This window comes from Nothobranchius furzeri, chromosome 10, assembly GCF_043380555.1.
Source record: "Nothobranchius furzeri strain GRZ-AD chromosome 10, NfurGRZ-RIMD1, whole genome shotgun sequence".
NCBI classification, from domain to species: Eukaryota; Metazoa; Chordata; class Actinopteri; order Cyprinodontiformes; family Nothobranchiidae; genus Nothobranchius; species Nothobranchius furzeri.
In genome coordinates this window covers 32618966-32635347 of record NC_091750.1, presented here as the reverse complement: position 1 = coordinate 32635347, position 16382 = coordinate 32618966, and the positions used below count along the sequence as shown (strand labels likewise).

The window sequence follows — 16382 nt, the reverse complement described above, 5'->3', positions numbered from 1 at the left end:
GTCTAATGGAAGAAAATCAACAAAAACAAAATCTGTTGTTATATAAATACGATCAGAAGTGGAGAATCAGTCATGTTTTTATGTAAATTTGCGGTAAATCTTAGGTTCTGGCATGTGAAAGGAAACAACATCCATCCTATTTTCTAGTTTTATTTTCTGTTTTTACCATGAATTGTCTTTTTGTTTTAGTTGAAGCAGGAAACTCACAAGGTTCATGCACATCGTTTCAGTGAGAAGTTTCAACTGAGAACCAGAACAAAATCTGAATTGTTGTGTTTTTTTCCAAGAAGATGATTTCTCAGCATCATAACTTGCATGAATCTGATTTCCTGTTTCTGCTGCTGTCGTCCTCCAGCTGAGTGCTTGCTCTCTTCTGTTTCTCTTTGACAAAAGGCACACGTCTCAAGGAGACGGGGGTTTCTGCAGAATGTTCATGCATCTGTTGAAATGGGCTTTCCAGTGATTTCTGATTTCTGCAGTCATGTTGTTGTTGTTGTTGTTGTTGTTTTGAGTGCTGTTGTGTTTTGTGCTTACACATTTTCAGGCAGAAGAACCTTCATTGCTGGAGTTTCGAATGGAGACAAAAAAACTGATTTTTAACTTTCAAGAAAATGGAAGAGATTTGTGAACAAATCCTTTTATGGACATCGGACCATTGGTTGTTAGAAAATCTTTACATTAAAATAAAAGAGAAAATTACGCTGCAGAGCAAAAGCATGAAGTCGGATTCAATGAAAACCTGCAGATGAATCAAGAGTTTGAAGCCCGCCTTTCTTCAGAGGTGTGGAGCTGCTGGCTGGAGAAGAATACTGAACTTGAATGCTGCTGCAGCTTTTCAGAGAAGAGTGTTTTGTAATTGATCAAAGATTCCTGTTATTCTAAAGGGTCAGAAAATAAAACACAAAATTAAAATATTATTTTTTTGCTCTAAACTCAGCTGCATATTTGTGTTTTTCTGCAGAAGAGGAGGGCTGTGGACGCTGGCTGCAGCATCACATCCTGTCTGACTGGACTGGTGTAAACTGGGCGGAGAGAGAGCAGAGCAGAGCCAAACTGGAGTTTGACTCCTAAAAGTTGCTCAAGTTGGATTTTTTAAAGCAGAAAAAATCGGCAGGACTGTCCGTGGGGATGAGCCATGCTTCACCGGATTATTTGTGCATTTTCCACGTGATGTTTTTTGTATTTTTCTCCGGAGAAACTTTTGCTGAACGATGTTTTCGCTGCTTTTTGGAGCTTTTATGCACCTGAAGTATATGTTTTTACATGCCATCTTTTCCCATTTCTCTGCTTCCAATATTTATATCCAAGATGGTAATTAACATAATGTTGCATTCCTGTTAATTTCCACACGTGAAGGACAACACGGAGTCCAGATTGCCCCCCAAACGCAGATTTTGGCACTTTATGAATGCAGCTGTAATCACCAGGGGAGCCTCGAGAGCTTAAATGGGTCCATCACCAGAAAGAGACAATCAGGCTCCTTTATGTCTCAAGATCAGCAGCAGTTTCTGCACATTGTCTCTTATGAATAGACCGATCTCCAGTTGAGCCTCTCCACTTTGGAGATTTTTCGATTTTCGATTATACAGCTATTGAAATTAGGACGCACCGCTTGTTCCCTCCCTCGGCTTGGTGGCACGGCTGCCTTCTTTTGATTGACAGGTGAAATTGACACTCGGGTTGCCTCTTATCAAGCGAAGCATTTCAATCCGCCGCTAATTGCAGATGTGGTGCCATCCTTTTCTTTTCACCGCGTGTGATTGCAAGCAGCCTTCCGTTGCGCACAAGAGCAACGATCGATCACGTCTGGTTTTTCCTCTCTCTCTCTCCTCTTTCTTCTAATTGCATCAAAATTTCTTTTGTTGCCAGGGTTTAAATGCAGGAGAAACTGTAACTCGTTGTTTTTGGGCCGGATACAGCGAGGGCTGCGCGGGGGCAGAGATGCGTAATGCGCAGAGAGAAGTGGAGCTCCTCTCCGAGTAGGCAGCGTTCCGCACCCGAAAATGGTGAGTCACAAACATCTGGATGAGTTTAGTTTCATTTCTCTGCACTTCAGTTGATTTTCAAAGGAGAGAACCCCGCTTTGGTGGCGTGTTTAGTCAGGAGAGCTTGAACCGACGCGCTGCGGGTTATTATAAGAAATGGGAAAAACAAAAACTAAAGTTTTAGTTAGAAAAGGAAAAATGTTTCATGATAATTCAGTTTTATTATTTGGGTGATAATGCATTCTGAAACTTCAGTAAACTTTACTGAAGTCATTCACAAAATGTTTCCTGCATGAGAAATGTGAGCTTTCTTCGTGCTGCTGGCACCGAAATTCCACTTTTAGTTTATTAGAAATAATATTTAAAAGCTACAATCGTCATTAAACATTTAATTAAACGTGCGTCTGGTCGCACAGTCTGAGCCGGAGGTGAAGAAGGAGTCCGGGGAGTCCAGCCCGCCGGAGGCCGCCTGCCTCTGCTCTCCTCCGGCCGCCAACCAGTGCGCCAGCTGCGGCATGGAGATCCAGGACCGGTACCTGCTGAAGGTGCCTGAGCTTCAGACTCAACTTTCTGCTTACATTTGATTTGATGCCTTATTGTTAATTAACTATTGAGAGTTATTTAATAGAACGTTTGGAGACACCTTTAAGAAATGGTTATAAATAAGAACAAAAATGTTAAATGAGCATTTTCCCTACGTTGACCCTTTTGACTGGAGAGTGTGTGCGCTGTCCGTGCGTCAGGCTGTGAGTGTGTGTTGTCTTGTCGCAGGTCAACAACCTGAACTGGCATCTGGGCTGTTTGGAGTGTTCCGTCTGCAGAGCGTCTCTGCGCCAACACAGCAGCTGTTACGTGAAAAACAAAGAAATTTACTGCAAACTGGATTATTTCAGGTAAGAGCAGAGCTGCTCTGCGCTTAGTTTTAATTTTATTTATCTGTTCTGGTTGGTGAATATCTCTTAATGAGAGTTTTTCTCCCAAAACAATTATTTATCTGACATCCTATCAAAGTAGGCCTGACTTCGAACATTTTATGTATGAATTTATTTATTGTTTTAATCAGCTTATTTGACAATACTGTTAATTAAAAAATCCTTTAAGATAGAATATGTTTGGAAAAGCACATTTTTTATCGGAAAGTTCGTTTGGTTAAATGTAAATGCATCTATGTACAAAACAATAAATATAACACATTAATAATTACTAATGACTTAATCCCAAGACACTTCCTGCAAATTTCCTATTTAATCGTTTTAATAAAACTGGTTTTGAGAGAAAAACAAGAATAATGTGTTCATTTTAATTTAAATTCTAACGGGTTTCATTTGGTTTTTAGACCATTTCATCTGATTTTTTCTCTTAGAAAATGAAAACTCGTTTCATTTTTATTGTGAACAACTTAAATAACGGATGTGATCTTTAATTCTGTGTCATGGGTCTGAATTGTTCCTTAAACAAAAGAAAATAAAGTGTTTTTCTCTCATTATTAATGCCTCTGATGACTTTAATATGTGATTAATTCCCCTCAATCCGGCTCATTTTCAGCTTCTCTTCTCTATTTTGGTCTAAATAGAAAGAAAATATGTTTATTTTTGCTCTCATCAATGAGACGCCATGCCTCTGACGGGTTTGGCCCTTTGTCTCCTCTAACTGGAAGTATCAGCTGATTTTGTGGCTCCTTCTCATAAAGGAGCCTTATTTTGTGTGTTTACCTTGTCCTCTCGTTCTTTAATCCAATTACAACAAATAAACTGACACAGGAACCTCAAGCTGAAAGCAGGACACTAAGTTTTCGGGGGAGGATTGAGGAACATCTGCTCTGACTCAAATGTTTGCTGCTTTAATCTTCAATTTGCACCAAATCAGATTAGCACCGAGCTTCTGTTTAACCCTGATTTTGACCTTATTGCATGATTTCTGTTCTCATCCTTCTAAATTATAATCTGTTGAACTTTCACAGTTTTATTATTTAAGAACGGTGTATTTTGATGTTTAAAACAAAGAAATGTTAATTTTCTGTCATTTTGTAATAAATTAAATCACCAAACTGGCATCTAAATGAAACAGGAAGTAAGTCACAAACACCCTGCTTGTGTTCTCCTAACTCACAGTAGGTTTGGCACCAAATGTGCCCAGTGTGGCCGGCAGGTGTACGCCAGTGACTGGGTGAGACGGGCTCGAGGCAGCGTGTACCACCTGGCCTGCTTCGCCTGCTACTCCTGCAAGAGGCAGCTGTCCACCGGGGAGGAGTTTGGCCTGGTGGAGGGCAGGGTGCTGTGCAGGAGCCACTACGACATCATGCTGGAAAACCTCCGCAGGGCTGCAGAGAACGGTAACACAAGACTGGAGGATTCACCTGTGATGGAGCAGAAATACACCCGAGGAGGCAAAATGCAAATGTGCACATGAAAATTCAAACTCTTAAAGACCAACAGAGTCATGATAAAACAGCTCTTACGATAGGTTCAGTTGTTTTTACAGACAAAACATTCTTAAAAATTACCCGTTGTTGTTCTAAGGGTGGGTCTTGCTTTGTTTGTCAACAACAAATTTGGGTTTTAAATAAACAAAATAAGTCCTGTGGTTATGATGCACCAACATAGACAATAGATGCTTTATAACCGTACATGTGTAATTGAAGCATCGAAAAAGGTTTTAAACACAAATATTTAAATGTCTAGTTACAAATATTGTTTTTTTAATTGGTAGTCCACTTCAGGTGTGTTACTTCATCTGAGCATCTGTAAGAAAATTTAACCGATATTTTGGGAGCTCATTGATGCCCCAGTCACATTTTCCATAACAAAAAATCTGATTTTACAAATACTTCCTAACCCTTAATGAGGTTTTATGTCTAATGTTGATTTTTTTTGTGCAACTCCTCAATTTGCTGAGTGGATTTCATGTTTGTGGTCACCTTCAGGTACGGGTCTGACTCTGGAGGGAGCGCTTCCCTCTGATCAGGACTGTCAACCAAAACCAGCCAAGAGGGCACGGACTTCCTTCACAGCTGAGCAGCTGCAGGTGTGTGTGTGTGTGTGTGTGTGTGTGTGTGTGTGTGTGTGTGTGTGTGTGTGTGTGTGTGTGTGTGTGTGTGTTTGATACAAGCTTGTGTGTGTTTGTCCTCGCAGGTCATGCAGACTCAGTTTGCTCAGGACAACAACCCAGACGCGCAGACGCTGCAGAAGCTGGCAGAAATGACGGGACTGAGCAGAAGAGTCATACAGGTGAGTCAGCTTGACTTCATACAGGTGAGTCAGCTTGACTTCATACAGGTGAGTCAGCTTGACTTCATACAGGTGAGTCAGCATGACTTCATACAGGTGAGTCAGCATGACTTCATACAGGTGAGTCAGCATGACTTCATACAGGTGAGTCAGCATGACTTCATACAGGTGAGTCAGCATGACTTCATACAGGTGAGTCAGCATGACTTCATACAGGTGAGTCAGCATGACTTCATACAGGTGAGTCAGCATGACTTCATACAGGTGAGTCAGCATGACTTCATACAGGTGAGTCAGCATGACTTCATACGGGATCATTTCACAAATATCTAAATAAACACAAAACAATGAAATCAGAAAAACATCACATTTAAACTTGATAAATGTACATCTTGTAGGAAATTTCTCTGTTTTTGTTCTTTTCTCCAGAAATGTGTTTAATTGGATTTACTTTTTAGGAGCTAATATATATATATATATGTATATACATATATATATATATATATATATATATATATATATATATATATATATATATATATATATATATATATATATATATATATATATATATATATATATATATATATGTATATACATATATATATATATGTATATATATATATATATATATATATATATATATATGTATATACATATATATATATGTATATATATATATATATATATATATATATATATATATATATATATATATGTATATATATATATATATATATATATGTATATACATATATATATATGTATATATATATATATATATATATATATATATGTATATACATATATATATATATATGTATATACATATATATATATATATATATATATATATATATATATATATGTATATACATATATATATATATATGTATATACATATATATATATATGTATATGTATATACATATATGTATATATATATATATATATATATATATATATATATATATATATATATATGTATATACATATACATATATATATATATATATATATATATATATATATATATATATATACATATATATATATATATATATATATATATATATATATATATATATATATATATAAACAGCACTTATTTATAAGTATTTTAAAGGGCTGTTAGATATCAGCTGTTGTTACTGATATACCAACATAGTCTAACTCTTCCTTTCCAACACTAACATCTGCAGGATCGTCCCTTATAAATAAAACAACATCAGTTTCTGTAACTTCACACACATCGTATAATTATTCTGTAAACATCGGTGTAAAATATGACACGTGCAATTTCAGTTTGGTCAGTTTAACCAAACAAATAAAAAAGACTCGGACACGAACTACTGGATCTGTCACATTTTGACTTGTTGAGTGTGAGAAGTTTGACGTAAAACATGTGCGTGGCGTGTAGAGTTATCAGAGGTGTGACCAAGTCACTGCTTTGCAAGTCACAAGTCTTTCCAGTCAAGTCTCGAGTCAAGTCCAAATCAAAGACAACAAAGTCCAAGTCAAGTCCAAGTCCTTAACTTTGAATTTTCAAGTTCTAATCAAGTCCTCTGTCCAACTTCTATTTCATGACAATGAAAATAGATAAATTCCAGAATTAAAGTTTCGTTTATTTACTCAAACAAGCAGAAACTGAAACGGGTTAAAAACAACGTGCTGCTGCATTCAGCAGTTAAACAAGCCCAGAACCAAGAACGATTCATGATTTTTGTTCATGTCGCGCTGCTTCTGTACTAAAATACGCTCAAGTCATCATCAAGTCAACAGATGCAAGTCGGCTCAAGTCGCAAGTCATTGGCATTCAAGTCTGAGTCAAGTCGTAAGTCTTTATAGATTTTACCAAGTCAAGTCAGAAGTCATTAAAATAATGACTCGAGTCACATGACTTGAGTCCAAGTCATGTGACTCGAGTCCACACCTCTGGAAGTTATTATTAAGTTACATTTTAATGCCAACATCAGTCGACAATATCGATGTTGTCGAGTCAAACGTCAAAATTTTATTGATTCAGAAAACTTTAAATATTCCAGCACTGATGATGATTTTAAAACGGCATAGGAGCTGACCGAAGTGCTGAACTGGACGTTAAAAAGGTAAACAAGAGCAAAATACAAGATTTAATAGTCACAAAGCTAAATACATTAAAATCATGTACCACACATGCAGCCACGTACAATCAAATCTGTGTTCAGATGCAGGTTAAAAGAAATGGGCCTCAAGAGTTAAAGCTGCTCTAATGTCTTATTTATTCTACTCCTCATTTAAAGAGTTTTCAGTTATGGTTGTGTACAGGAGTTAAAGCCACCTCAGTTTCTCGTTTTAAAACTGCATTCATCTAGCAGAATACGGCTGAATTAAACTGGTGAATCAGTCTGAGTGAACTGTAGAGGAAAAGTGGTTCATTTAAGGATTCCTCCCATCGGAGCGGTGCTGACCTTCCTCCTTCTCCAGGTCTGGTTCCAGAACTGCCGAGCTCGACACAAAAAACAGCCGCATCAGGGAGCGTTTCCTCAGAGCGCTCCCATGTCCAGGATGCCTCCGTCGCTCCCAGAAGACATCCACTACTCATCGTTCAGCAGCCCGGACCGACCGCACCTCCTCACCCTGCACGGATACCTGGACGGTGAGTCTGAACCTTCTGATTCAGCCGTCTGCTGCTCCCGACCCCTAAAATCTATTTTCTGTGAACAGGGTCAAATTCGGGGGTTTTCTTTGGTTTTTAACATAAAGTTTGTTAGTTTAAATGTTTTATTTTAATGAATAAAATATTTTTTAACATTTTTCAGGCTAAAATATTTTGTGCACTTTGTAAATGGATCTGATTGCTGCAGTTATTTGATGGCAAAAATACAAGAAGTCATTTAAACCCCAAAACTCCCTTAAAAAGTGTCCCAATTAAACATTTCCTACAGAAAAATACAAAAATAACGTGACTTCATTGTTACACTGAACATTTTAAACATGTCTTTGGTAATTCTTGAGTCTGACACCTTCATCTTGATGAGACTAAAATGTTTTTATGTTGAAATTTTCATTAGATGACTTAATTACATTTAATTTGTAATAAATCCTTTACTTTTATTAAAAGCTTTGTTGATGCTTTCAGGTACACTGAAAAAGTTGTTTGCACATCTGGTTGCACATATTCTTTACATTGATGCTTTTGGAGCCAAGCAGAGGTGGATTTTGTGCAACTATAACTAATTTTTACTCAAATCTTCTGCTGCAACATCAATAACTGACCCTTTAGTGTTGGCAGAATGACAGATTCATGGAGTTCAGAGGAGTAAAAGTACAAGATGTTGAGAAGCACTAAAGTTATATCCAATAAATGATCAACATTTGAATGTTTTTAAATCATTTTAGCTGCACATTAATAGTGGAAGGCAAAATATGACATATCATGTTGCATGAGCTTCATTAAATGTTTGGAGTTAATTAAAAAATTAATGACGTTGGTTTAAAGCTGCAGTTTTAACCCTTTCAGGATTTCAAACGAAATGACCGTGCTGTTTCTCTCCAGCTCATCCCTTCTCCGTCCTCACCGCTCCGGGCCACCTGACCCATCCGTCCATCTCTTTACCACAACTTCCCATCAGCCGCTGATCGCTGCTTTCATGGTTTTGTGGGAGAAAAACAAAAATCCTGTCCGGCGTCCTGTGGCCAGCATGCTGCTTCCTGGGAGACGCGGCATCAGGACCTGATGGGTTTTTACTCGCTGCTGTGAGACTGTTGAGCTGATCTGATGCCTTCCAGCAAACACAGGCGTTGGTATTTTTTAAGCAGGAGAAAACACAAATTTTTGTTTCATTTTCATCTTTTTCTTCACAGGAATTAAGTCATCACCATCAGCATCTCACTTGGTGCAACATAAGATTTCAGGAAGACAGACCTCAGATTTTTTTCTTTATTTCACTCGGAGTCGAGCACATTTGCAGCTTTACTGTTGTTTGTTGTTGTATTGTTGTCAAAAATGGAAACTCTTATTTATTCGGAGCAGAAACTCTCTTCAAACAGCACTTTTAAATGTGTCTTCAAATGGAAAACAATCAGTGATTGTACATTGTAAATATAGTTTAATAAAAAGTATGAGAGCTGTTATCAGGCTGATGTAAAAAAGGGTGTTTTTATGTGTGTAGAGCAAAAAGAGCGCAGAGACTAAATCTAAAGGGACTGATTACCTGCACTAACCTGTCATCGAGAGCAACATCCAGCCTTCAAACGGCGCATCATCCCAAATTAAGATCCTATAACTAACAAGACTTGCTGTGAAAGCGACTGGAGGCGTTTTAGCCATCGATCAGCTCGTTTGGTGGCTTTCAGGAGCTTTTTGAGCACAGATTCCTCGCAGCTGTTACACTGATTGACGGCACTTAAAATGATGAGAAGAAAGGAGTTTTTAACGATGAATCAAGGAGGGTTTACTCTTTTGTTGCAGAAAGGTAATGAAGCAGGAATCCTCCAGACAAAATGGGCTCATTTTATAGTCAGAAAACCAGTTTAAAGCATATCTCGTGACCTGATTGTGTTTATTTCTGTCACATAAAGGCAACTTAAGACTCATAAATCAGGAAGAATATGATGCTTAAATAATTAGGCAGCTTTGGACACAAAATCAAGAAAAGGAGACATAAAATCACGTCTTTTAACTCTTTCTGATGAAACTAAATGATGGTTGCACCAATAAAAAAGCTTTTTATTTAAAATGTTTTGTTAGTTTGGGGAAAATAAGTGCAATGAAATCAACTGAGGTAACATTAATGCGGGTTATTAATAGTTATTAATAGTTTTGTTTTATTCCAACAACCCAATTAATTATTAATGTTTGTTCAGAAGTTTTTTAGAGTTAATTTCAGTTTAAATCTAGTTTGTAGTTTTTTTGTTTTTTTGCATCTTTCAACCTTTCACTTACACAGACAGTTCATTTGACTGTTTATTATTATTATTAAAGCTAAATAGTCCTCAGGTGTTTGTGTGCATGTGTGTCGATGCATGTGTGTGTGAGAGAGTCTCTGCACATCCGTTTTCTTCTGTTTTGGAGGTTTTTAGATTTGAAAATCTCAGTGAGAATTCGCCTTCTCGCCTATAAAACTCTCTTCTAATCAATCTCTTTCAATCAGCTGGAGCTGGGAGGAAACCTGTTGTGGAAAATAACGCCGCTCCTCGTGAAACCTCAGAACAAAAGCTGCCTTCCTGCTGAACAGAGATGATCATCAGCCTGAAACAGTTTGGGCCACCTGCCAGCACTACACTGTAAAAAATCTCTTCCCCTCTCAGATAGCAGCTCTCAAGGCGGCCTTTAAAATGTCTCCCTGCATGCACAAGCATCCCTAAATGTTTAATCCACCCCATCTTGTCATCCTGCCGTGCGTTGGTCTCGGTGACTGGCAGCTTCAAGTGGTTGCAGATGACCCCCCCCCCCCCCCCCCCATGCTAATGAATAGGCCGCTGATTGCAGGATTACAACGTCGGCTGCCTAATGAGTAGATACACTACGGTGCCCCTCGTCTCCAAGTATTCACATTTCTCTCCTCCACGCTGATGAGCTCGTCCCTGAACAACAAAACCTCGGTGGAAGATTCAAACATGAGCCATCTTCATCAGCCTCGAGTTTCTTATGATGGCAGGGTCTTGTAATTTTTTTAGTTTTTTTTCTTTCCTCTGATTCACTTAACCATATTATTGTATTGAACCGCCATGCTCGGTATCTGCAAAGCAGGAGAGGGAGATAATAGCTCTGTTTCAATACTTTAATAACAGCAGCTGGGCGATAAATGTTGGATTGATGTTCAAATAAAAACTCTCACAACAAGTTGAAGAAGCAATAGTTGATTTTCCTATGAGATTGCCCCATTTGCAGATTACTGCACCAGGATTGAGTCAAAAACAACAGATCTCTCTGCGTGCTTCCTGACATTATTGTAGAACACTAAGAAAATAAGAAACCTGAAAGGAGATATCTAAGAATTTCAGAAATAACAGTTCTGTTGGTCTAAGAACGAGTCAAACTTTTCCAAAGACTATTAACAAATGTTTATTTTTTTAAATTGTTGTATGTGTCTAGATTTCAAATAAATACTCAATAAATTTCAAATGATAATCCAGTCTGTAAGAGAAAGGGATGCTCTGAAGCTTCCTATTTCCTCTTTTAGGAACTTTCATCATCGAAAAATGCAGCGAAAAAGCAGAAAAAGTCAAATTCTCATGAGGGGTTAAGGCTTAAACATAGAAAAGGCTGTGAATATTAGCAGTTGGCTGTGGATCACTCTTTGCACAACCTCAGAAATTATTTACATTTTATTACAGATTTCATCACTGCAGCCAAAAATAGTTGGAAAATATCTTTTTTGTTTGGACTTCTTTAAGTTATCCTGAAAAACAAAACAAATTGTGACAGTAAAGATAATATTTAGGTTATAAAATAGCATTTGTATTGCTGCTGTACATTTCTGATCGTCATTGAGACTAGGCGGTTTTGGCTTGCTTTTAGCACCCCCTAGTGTCCGTTTATTAGAACCAAAAGCTAAACTTGTCTCCATGCTGTGTGTTTGTCTTTTAAACACCTTAATCTGAAATGTCTCCCGAGCCTTCATTAGTGTCTACAGGTATGGTGTGTCACTCAATAAAACAAATCAGCTGTGTTCATGATCTTAAACATGCAGGAAACCTGCTGGAACCAGACTGCAGAGCCAAGTATGTCAGCCCTATTTTTTTAAGTCAACAGACCGGATTGGCACTCTCACGGTGCAAATGCAGTATTCTGGACACAGAGTGCAGTGGGAGTCTGAGGGTGTTTCTCAATGTCAAGGCACCTGTGTGGGACACGGTCCTTCGTTGGTCAAAGAAAACGGTTAAATGGAACAGACTTGCATCACGTGACCGCAGCTTCCACAGCAGTCACGTCACGTGACACGGGAGATAACGTTATATGTTATACGTATTAGTTTCAATATAAATATATAACGAGACTTTTACTTTTTAAATGGTGTATATGTTTATTAAATTAAATATATAAGTGAGTTACTACCCGCTAGCCACCGAAGCTGCACTAACCAACCATAGATAACTTCTTTGGATCTAAAAAAAAACATTTTAAATTAGTCGAATTACTTTTAAACTTGAAAATTGTCCCCGAAGTAGCTGCCGGCTTCTGATCCGCCGTCCTTTTGAAAATACCGCGGTGTGTTCTGGGTAATTTTTGACCAAGGCCAGGCTACAAGACACCTCCCGTGTATCCTCGCTCAGCTAGCTAAACGGCTAACAAACAGAGAACACACGCCGCGTTAGAACATGAACATTTGAACACGTCTTGGCGGCTCCCGATGACGTATCTCCTAGGCAACCGGGGCGGGGCCAAGACATCAAGGCAAGGCTCCTTGGCATTGAGAAACACCATTTCATTAACCCTGTAAATGGTCATTTTAGCACATATTGGCTTAAGAAAATGATTTAAAAATATGAAAAAGTTCCAAAGTATTCCTTTAAAACAGGTATCGAAGGCATGTGAGCCTTCTGCGTCAAGGAATTTTGTGCTGAAGAAGTTGGTCACATTTTAATAACTATTATGGATGAGAAAAAAATGAATACAAGAACTAACAAAAAATATATAAAAAGGGACTTTTTTTTACAGTAAAACATTGTTTCATCATTATTGTTATTTTGCTTTTATTTTATTTACATCTGGCCCAAACCTTCAACGAAAGATGGGTTTTTGTCACTGAAAAAAGCCAAAATTTCTTTTTAAAGAGAGAAGATAGAAAACGATAGACACACACACAGACACACACACACACACACACACACACACACACACACACACACACCGCTCAGTCAGAGGAGCAAACAGAGAGCCATCAGCACGCTGCTGGGTTTCTCTCCAGCTTGTTCATCAGAAATAAAGAAGATGCTTTATTTTTTGAAAGAGGCAATCAGCTCTGAGTCCTATTGTTTCATATTGGCGCATGACTGGTTGAGCCAGCTGGAGGCGTGGCCAACACTCAGCTGCAGACCAGTGCAGTGCAGCCATGCGACAGGGAACCGGCAACACCACAGGGGACCTCTTAGCTAACAGCAAGGCTGATTCAAATTCAGTGTAGTGCAGAGTTTTAACCTGAAGAGGGCGCAATAATGACATTTTCACTCTGAATTTTTACACTTTAAATACGATGCACTAAAATGCTAAAATAGTGATTGCATGTCTGTAGCACTACTAGACACTCATCTATACAGTTTCCATCCATCCATCCATTTTCATCCGCTTATCCGGAGTCGGGTCGCGGGGACAGTAGCCTAAGGCGAGAGGCCCAGACTTCCCTCTCCCTAGCCCAGGGTCAGCTCCTCCGGGGGAATCCCAAGGCGTTCCCTGGCCAGGTGAGAGACATAAAAAAGACCCGATTGGACTCTTTCTTCAGCTTGACAGCATCCCTACCCGCGGTGTCCACCAGCGGGTTTGGGGGTTGCCACCACGACAGGCACCAACAGGATCCTGCGACCACAGCTCCGGTCGGCCGCCTCAACAATGGAGCATGGAACAGGGTCCATTCAGACTCAATGTCCCCCGCCTACCCGGGAACATTTTGGAAATTCTGTCGGAGGTGGGAATTGAAGCTCCTTCTAACAAGGGAACTCTGCCAGACGTTCCCAGCAGACCCTCGCGATACGTTTGGGCCTGCCTGGTCTGACCGGCATCCTCCCCCACCATCTGAGCCAACTCGCCACCAGGTAGTGGTCAGTTGACAGCTCCGCCCCTCTCTTCACCCGAGTGTCCAAGACATGCGGCCGCAGGTCAGATGAAACAACAACAAAGTCGATCATCGAGCCAAAAAGGTGACTTGCTCTTTAAATAAATTTTAAAAATCTAAATTTTGTGGCACCACTTTTAGAACGTAAGAATTTATTGACTTTCCTCTCGATCTTAAAATCTGAAAAAATAAATACACTATTAGAGTTTTCCATGTCTCCATCCAACAGCAGCAGCTCTCGTTCGGTAAACCTGTGATGATGCGATGTCATCATCAGCTGGTTGGTTTGTTGTTTGTTTCTCAAAATTAGACTGAGCTATTTTAGATTTGAGAGCTGGACCACGTAAAGTCAAAACAAGTGAACATTTTTAGATTAAAGGTCGACGTTTGGGGCAAACTGCACCACACCGGACTTACTTTGTGGCTTTGTGTTTGGTTAAGATGTGGATATGTCCCAGACCTTCCATTTATCTCTAACCATAAAAGTTCTGCACAACCAGGTTCAAGTTTCCAAACAAAATCCAGCAACATGAACACGTTTGCTCCTGGAATGTGGGCTGGTAGCGTAACCTACAGAAACTCTGAAAAAATACACAACACAAAATCTTTTTATTTATTTTTTGTTCGTGGGTAAACAATTACTCTTACAGTAGCAGTGAGAAAGAGCGAGGAAAGGACTGAAACGTATGATTCACTTGACCCGGGCTGACAGCCAGCCGTGCACTATGTAAAAATAAACACAGAGCTCCGCGGCAGCTTCCCAGAATGGGTTTATTTCTTGAGGACGGCAACGACTTTGAAATATTGCAGAAACTGAGACAAGATCTAAATCACTTTCCTGATGCGTGTTGAAAGAAAAGAGTGCAGCAAAACAGTGGAGCAGATAATGGAGAAGCAGAGAGTTTAAAAACTGAGATTTTAGAGGGAATTAACCAAACCTGTTGGCTGGTTATGAAAACTAATTCATTTCTTTTTGTAAGAAAAAGTACTGAAATGGAAAATGATCTGAAAGCAAATAAAACATTCAACAGAGAGGGATTAATCCTCCTCATAAAAAACAGTAAATGTCATCAAAAGTCTCGTGTTTGGTCTCACTCATCTATTTTCATAATCAAATTTAAAAGGACATTAAGTGATGCTCTGTCAGTTATTTACAGTGAATGGAAACACACACACACACACACACACACACACACGTGTACGTTTTCCATCTGATAATCCATTAAGTATTTTGAACTGTACTTATGTCAAAACTACTTGTGTATTTTTCTGAGTATGTGTGTAGTATGTTTTTACGCCCATCAGGTGGCAGTGCTTCTCTGCTGAGTCCATTCAAGTCCCCTCAGATGTAAACGTAGCCATCTCCACTCCTCCAGGTCTACCATCCTTCATGTTCATTTACGTGATTCCTGCTCCAGCACACCTGGATCAAATGGTTCAATCACCCTTTCACCATGCTGAGTTCTGCAGAAGCCTGTTCATCACTCCTTCACTTAAATCAGGTGTGCTCATTTGTGTGGTGGCTCTCAGGACTGGAGGTGGTGATCGTTGTGCTGGAATAAAGATTTCTATATTATGTTATGACTTGTTAAACCACAGATGATTGGGAGTAGACTCATTAGCTTACAGTTTCCTAAAGGACCCCAGCCCTGCATGTTTCTAACGTTTTTGACTTCAACACGCCAGAAATGAATCACTAGCTTATAACTGCAACAAACCAAACAGGAATTTCTATCCAGCATGGTGTGGTGAAGCCAGGAAATGACTAAAATGCCCAGGACTTTGGCTCCCGGGGACTGGGATCGGACCTGAGAGGTAAACAGAAACCCCGCCACCAAACTCAACACCTCTGAGAAACTTCTCACCGTCAAACTGCTTTGTGATTAAACGTGAAGCACAAAGAGGCTGAAACCCCCCACAGACAAAACGACTGCATGGAGCACTTTACCTGAAACATGACCAAGTTTCAGGTGAGTAACAAAGACTTCTGGCTGGATTAAAACTTGCTGGACTGTGAGATCTTTGCCTGCCTGTTTGAGTTTATTACAACAACATTTCACGTCTTTAACCTGCAGAGGTGCAACATTTAGATGTTTCTCAGTGGGTTTAAAGGGTTTTAGAGCACAAAAAACCTCTGAGAAACCCACTCTTGCAGCAGGCTGTTATGCGACACTGCTGCTTACGTTTAGCCGTTTCAGCTTTCTGACAGTCTTTGTTTTCTGAGTGTCCGAGTTTCACTTTCAGCCCAGAGGACAAACTTTAAACCACGCCTCTCTGCATCTGCTGTTAGGTGGTTTAATACAATAAAATTATGAATGTAAACTATGACTGCAACAAAAAATATTCTCCCAAAGAGTTTTGAAAAGATGCATCATTTCAGTTCATGAGACATTAATGAAAAATTATCCTCGGTT

At 39.1% G+C, this 16382-nt stretch overlaps 1 protein-coding gene across 3 annotated transcripts; it reads left to right on the top strand.

The window, feature by feature from the left end:
- The first annotated feature begins 683 nt into the window (after positions 1-683).
- Positions 684-9328, top strand: lhx6b (LIM homeobox 6b). Of its 3 annotated transcripts, XM_054730227.2 has the most exons (10): positions 689-885; positions 962-1311; positions 1870-2006; positions 2402-2530; positions 2757-2878; positions 4097-4317; positions 4909-5009; positions 5117-5212; positions 7679-7850; positions 8751-9328. In XM_054730227.2, exons 3-10 carry the CDS (start codon positions 2004-2006, stop codon positions 8831-8833), a joined length of 927 nt encoding a protein of 308 aa, XP_054586202.2. In that variant the 5' UTR covers positions 689-885; positions 962-1311; positions 1870-2003; the 3' UTR covers positions 8834-9328. The 3 variants fall into 3 exon arrangements, with proteins under 3 accessions (XP_054586203.2, XP_054586202.2, XP_015816074.3); XM_054730228.2 differs by having other exon boundaries at positions 684-885; positions 962-2006; positions 4100-4317; XM_015960588.3 differs by having other exon boundaries at positions 962-2006.
- The last annotated feature ends 7054 nt before the right edge of the window (positions 9329-16382 follow it).

Bases quoted from the DNA above. Each gene is read 5' to 3' on its own strand.
- lhx6b (XM_054730227.2), top strand. The intron at 2,531-2,756 runs GTGCCTGAGCTT...GTCTTGTCGCAG, and splicing joins AGGACCGGTACCTGCTGAAG to GTCAACAACCTGAACTGGCA. The intron at 5,213-7,678 runs GTGAGTCAGCTT...CTCCTTCTCCAG, and splicing joins TGAGCAGAAGAGTCATACAG to GTCTGGTTCCAGAACTGCCG.